Source organism: Apis dorsata, unplaced genomic scaffold (assembly GCF_000469605.1).
Source record: "Apis dorsata unplaced genomic scaffold, Apis dorsata 1.3 scaffold_91, whole genome shotgun sequence".
Lineage (NCBI taxonomy): Eukaryota > Metazoa > Arthropoda > Insecta > Hymenoptera > Apidae > Apis > Apis dorsata.
The window spans coordinates 91,695-97,808 of NW_006263389.1; the positions used below are offsets into that span (position 1 = coordinate 91,695).

The 6,114-nt window shown below is 46.7% G+C and overlaps 1 protein-coding gene across 1 annotated transcript in view; it reads right to left on the reverse strand.

Moving 5' to 3' along the window:
• The window catches only part of LOC102673715 (CUGBP Elav-like family member 3), a gene marked incomplete at its 3' end in the record, with an annotated part of 67,841 nt that extends 64,266 nt beyond the window's left edge, over positions 1 to 3,575 (reverse strand). Inside the window, exon 1 of the mRNA XM_006611623.2 lies at positions 3,081 to 3,575. Coding sequence (XP_006611686.1) covers positions 3,081 to 3,261 — 181 coding nt within the window. The remainder of the gene's footprint in view (positions 1 to 3,080) is intronic.
• Between the last annotated feature and the right edge of the window lie 2,539 nt (positions 3,576 to 6,114).

Below are 6,114 nucleotides of genomic sequence, written 5' to 3' on the forward strand. Positions count from 1 at the left end.
TGGTAGTTTTCTATTTACGTTGAATTGTAACTCAATCTGTAGGGCAAAACAAATTGGTCGAGTGCCGAGAGAACGGGAAAGAGGATCGCGGCGTGGAGGAGGCGGTTGGACTACCATGATCCAACCAGTCGATGCTAGCCAAGAGAAAGAGAGAGAGAGAGAGAGAGAGAGAAGAGGTGGATGTATTAGCATTCACAACAACCTTCTGCTACCTTGGCCGAGGGTACGAAGAGGAAAGAAAAAGAACGAGAACGGTAAGAAGATAATACCTGCGAAGAGAGAGGGACGCGATAGGTGGGACAAAGAGGGGAGAAAGAGAGGAAAAGTTTGGTTGGAAAGCCGTGACAAGGGATGGGTAGTGAACGGCGAGAAACGAGGGGGCGCAGCTCGAGGAATCAAAATATAATTACACGAAGACAGGCCATAACACGGAGACAGAATCACGGAGAAATAGACGGGTCTCATTAAAATTGGAGAGCTGTTTCGAAACTACAAGACTGCCGTGTCGGTTGCAGCCTTGTCGCCGTTGAGCACTACCTTTCCCTAACTCGAGCTCTTACCACTCGCTCTCCTCTCCCTGTGTATCCTGTATCCCGAGCCTATACTCGACTCTCTCTCCCTCTCTCTCTTTGCGTCTCTTCGTCTCCTCGTACGTATATTTCGAACGAAAAACTTCACAGAGGTTACAGGGAAGCACGTATTGAAAAAGCGCGGTGGATGTAAAATAAAGGGAACGCGGTGTTGAATGAACCTTCGCGGCTTTCAGATGTGCATTTTAACGAACTCGTCGACACGCGACGACGACAACATACTTTTCCATAAATAGTCGGAGCCAATCGGAATCTTTTTTCCACATCTGGACGGATCGCGTGATACGTAGCGTTATAGGCCGGCCTTCTCCCTTTCGTAACACGCACGCGCCTGTTATTTGACTCGGCAATGATGTCGATGCAAACGAATACATTTCGTTGATTGTTGGCAAAGTCGCTACACCTCCTCTCCCCCATTGTTTCGGTGGACGCGCGTCGAAACCATATCGCCCTTGTTTACCGGAAAGCTTCAAATTACAGGTAACCGTCGCGACACGGTTGCCGAAAATCGCTTCGTAATAGCTTTGTAGCCCCGTTTTTCGTAGCGCGCGATGATTCGAAACATTTTTTCCATCGAGCGCTTTAATGCAAATATTTTTTTTTTAAGAGATGCGAACAAAAAAAAAAAAGGAACGTGCAAACGCGTCTTTACGCATTACGCATGGAACGTTAATCGCGTTAAGCGCGTAATCCGATTTAAATGCAGGTAATTACCAATAACCCAAATAGATAGTGAGCCGAGGATAATCCAACGAAAAACGGCGAGTAACACGGTCGAAAATGAAAAACGTCTAGGAGAGGAATACTCGATAAGCAACTCGATTTTATAGTTAATACGCGTAACAACGACAGGCATCTGGATCTATGATCCCATCGCGGATACACGTATGCGTGCATACGCCTTTGATAGCGCTGCGAAGCAACGAAATATCGGCGCTGATTCGGGGGGAGGATACGCGTGAACCGTGGCAAAGTTGGAAGCGAGAATAATTCGAAAGATTAACGAGCTATTTCCCGGCAAAAACTCGAACGGCCATTCGTCAACCATAAATTTTGCATGCCTACAAAAATAAAAATGCGCCTCTCTCTCTCTCTCTCTCTCTCTCTCCCCTAACGGCGTGGCGGACTTCTGTGCAGCTTATCGGCCGGATATTTATTGTAAAATACCTGCATTCCTGACTAGGGGTCAGGTCGCGAGAGCGGATTACGGCCATTTTTCCTACAAATTAAATAAACGGAACCCGCTGAAGGATATCGTCGTCGACGATACGAGATTTCAAAGAATTATTCATCGAAATCAACCGTCCTTGCGCAAAGAAATCACACCGAGCTCGTGCTCGGCTCGATCGATCGAAAATCAAACGGTCCCTTTCTCGACGTTGAAAAACGTTAGTTCTACGATAACATCGTCGTTATCGAAAGACAAAAATTCGAAATAAAACCCTCCTCCGCCAAATACAATTGCTCCTGATGCACGATTCACGAAGACGATCCCCCAAACACCGCCTCATTTCTTCTAACGTTCTTGTATAAAATCCCTTCTGACTCGTTTATACCAAGGTATCGCATAACGGTAATTCGAGCGAGCCTGGGATCGAATGGAGGGATTAGACGCCTCGTTCGCTACCGGAGAAGAGGCTGATGATCGGTGACCGGTGACGTCAGCGTTAAAGTCCCGGGTTTCCGGGACTAGTTTCCGTTACGGAAACGGTGATGGTGGACGTTGCCCCATTGTATCAGATTTGCCGGCGTCTGGTGCACCGCGGTGTTCCTACGGAGGAAGGGATCGGAGGAAGGGATCCTCCGGGCGAGAAGGAGAGAGAGAGAGAGAGAGAGAGAGCGGTGGTCGCGAGAGGGGGTAGATAGGGAGAAGAGAAGCTCAGGGCCGACCGACAAAGGCCGTCGATCGTCGACGTCGGCTCATCCTCTCGGCGATCGACGCGAATGCCCGCGAAATTTATTGTTTCACCGGCTTAGCCCACCACTCCTCCAGCCATGCCTCGCTTTTCTTTCCTCCTCTTCCACCCTCTTCTAACCTTCTCGCTCTCCAAATCTCTGTCCTCTCCCCGTACATCGCGTCACGAGACAAAAGAATAAATCCTGATTAATCTCTCAGTCGCGTTTCGAAAGTTACCACGCCGACGCGACGATACAACGTATAATACGTTGTCCAATGGTACAATGCGAAGGGTGCTCGTGCGATACGCGTCGCGCACGACCCTTTCTTTCCTTTTTTTCCCCATCATCCTCGTTCTTGCTCTCCCATCATCCATGGTCGTACGCGTTTATTCGTATCGAACCGGTTACTCCTTGATTAAATTATACTCCTTATTACGTTCGTGCATTCGTTGTACGTACGATCGTGAATTCCCCCCTCCTCACGCAAAGTCGATATTTTCGATCGTAAAACTTGTAAGAAGAACAAGTTAGTCGGAAATTTTATTTTTTCGTTGCCGAAAAAGTATATCGCGTTCGTTCTCTCTCACTCACCCTTGTGCATGCCAGTGTACTTGTCCTTGAGCACGGTGAACTCGTAAATTTTACCAAATTCCTCGAACATCGGTCGTAACGCGTCCTCTTCGAGGTGGCGCGGTATCTGTCCTACGAAGAGTTTGATGGCGCCGTCTCCGTTAGGAGTGGAGGATGGCGAGGACGAGACCGGTATCAACATTTCTTCTGCTTTCCGTGTGCGTCCAACACACTCGAACGAGCCGTTTGTCAAAACTCGTGTCCCGATGGTCGACGACCTTGGACCCTTCGTATCGATCCCTCTTCTCTCGCGCGTGTTTTCGCGATTGCTTGTCGCCCGCCGCGTAGAACCACGCGAAACCACGGCCGCGAACAATGTCAGAGCGCGGTGGACGCGCGAGCGAGGGGGTGGGTGGCGTCGCGAAAGTGCTCGTTAACCGTCGTCACCGTGGGTAATCGACCGGCCGAGGGGATGAGGCGGTTGGAGCGTGAAACAGAGGCGTTATTTGGCGAAAGGTAGCGTGGGCGAGCGTGGGGAGGAGGTCCGGTTTTAATCAGGAGCTCGATAAAAAATACACGATAGCGTAATCTTCGTTGGAACGGAAAACAGAGTGACGTGGGAAGAATGGGATAGGAGGGAGAAGGAGTAAGATGGGGGAGGGGTGGGAAGCGGCTAATGCGGCTCGTGCACGGGAAAGCGAATACTTAACGAGAAAGAGGGTGAAATAAAGGAAACCGGTGGAAGAGGGACTCGACGATGCCGCTTTCCACGCAACGATTAATGGCTTTCGAAACGCATTAAGAGAGGCTTTTGAAGAAAAAATATATCTTTCGTCCGGATGAATTAATCGTTCGCGATCGCGATGATGTAATGCGCGTTCGATTTAACGTCCTATTGCACGCTTCCCCGATCGGGAAAAGTAACCGCGTATCCGCATGATTATACGCGATTTACGACGTTGGAAAAGTCGTTGGAAAAGTGGAAGATACGATCGGTTTATCGATTCGTTTACAGATTCGATCGATGAACTCTGCGTCTGCGGCCGCGTGCGCGAACACCAGTTGCTCGGTCGGTCAGTCCGCAGGTGATCCAGGAACGTTCGTTACGAAAATTCTAAAAGATTCTCCGGATGGGTAATAAATAGGTAATTCGCAAAACACGCGAATCGTGCGACCAAGCGATTTTATAAGAACGGGACGAGAATAACATTTAAACGACGATCACGATACGACACTTTCACCAGACAAATATCACTTTGCGATCGTTTACCAAGTTTTATATATATATATATACATATTGCACTTAACTACTCGGATTCGTTCACGCTCCACGCTAACGATACTTTATTATCTTTCGTATTTTTTTTCTACTTTTACGATGCAACGGCGCGATATCCTTTGGCACGCTACTTTTAGAAAAAAGAGAAAAAGGATCTCGAATCGTTATTTTTTTATTTTATCGAGCGGATTTGTTTCGTATAATATTTCTTAAGCTAAACGATCACAAGCACAGCACGTTCACGATCACGAGAGAACAGAACTACGACACGACAGCGCACGAGACACTAAACAACACTGGTGGTTGAACGACCCTCAGCTTGATCCACACCACGCGCCCTGACGCCATCGTCCACCGGGAAATTACACGCACCCTTCCCCTCCTACGAGCCGCCCCTACGACGTCACCGCGTCCCGATATACGAAGGGTGCACTTCCCCTATCGAGTCTTTGCCGGGTACGAGGGCGTCTTTGCGCCCTCTTATTAGCCCGTCCAACTTCCCACCAGCCTCTGCATCGACCGCTTCCATCGTGGATCGTCCTTAACCTCTGCTGCCCCATTCACCCGAATTCGCGTGGAAATTCCATTTCGCGAAACGACGTTACACCCCCTTCGTATTCGTAACCTGTTAATAAATAGTAAATAGTTAGTTTAAATTTAAAAAGCAATTTTTAAATCGATCGAATTTTCCGAATTCCTTTTTTTTTTTTTTTTTTACTCAGATTTATTCGGGTATATAAGGATATAATATTCTTTCGTTCAAGAAAGAACAAAGTAACTAATTCGTTTCGTTGCAAGCACCAGTTTTGCGAGTACAGGCGGAAAGGATATCTGATCCAATGGGTAGCCACTCTACTCGGGGTTAGAGAGCTGAGTCATCGCCTCGTACGATACTCGATCGCATCGTGCTCTCCCACCTCTTGTGTAACACACGCGTGCACACAATTAAACAGTTGTGTACGCGTGCACGTCGTCCCGTAGCAGGAGAAACCCTCGATTTCCAAACTCGAAAATTATTCGTGCTATCGTTATACGTACAAATCCAACCCACGATCGAAACATTTCGATACGAAAGTCTTGTTAATCCGTTTAACATTTTCCATCCAATTTTTAATCATTAACAAATGAATCCTTGTATCCTCGTTATATATATTATATTACGTTATATTCTCAATTTATGGTACAGTAGGAATAATAAAATGAGAAACAAAAAACTGGTGAAATTATTCGTATAAAACAATAATCTTTGAAAATGTTTCCATTTTGTTCTTTTCAGGATTCAGATACGATAAGAAAATATCGATTACTTGGCTCCCATCTTTCGCGCGTGATATATCCTCTCTTCTACGCAAGATTTTTCCATTTGTTTTCTAGATAACGAAGCGAATATAATCGATTAATGATAAACTAGATTTTTACTAGATTTACGGGACGAAAGATTTGTAACGAGAAACAACAGTCGAGTCGAAATGTTGGGTAAATTTCGGTCTGAACGTATGCGAGGGGTTTCGCGTTTATCGACCCATTCTCCATGGAAAGACGCGGGCCGCGACGTTAATGTAGGTTAAGGATAGAAAGAAACACACCCTAGTGTGTTCGGGAAAAGCGCACCGAAGTAAGTAGAAAAGTGCCGCATAAGTATTACGTTTGCAAAGTTCCTACAAAATTGACAAACTGCTCTTTGTTTCGAAACTGAAGAGACCTTGATTTCTCGTTTTACAAAACGCCAAGCATTGTCTTCTTTACACTTGTTTACGGCAAACCATAGAGGAGACT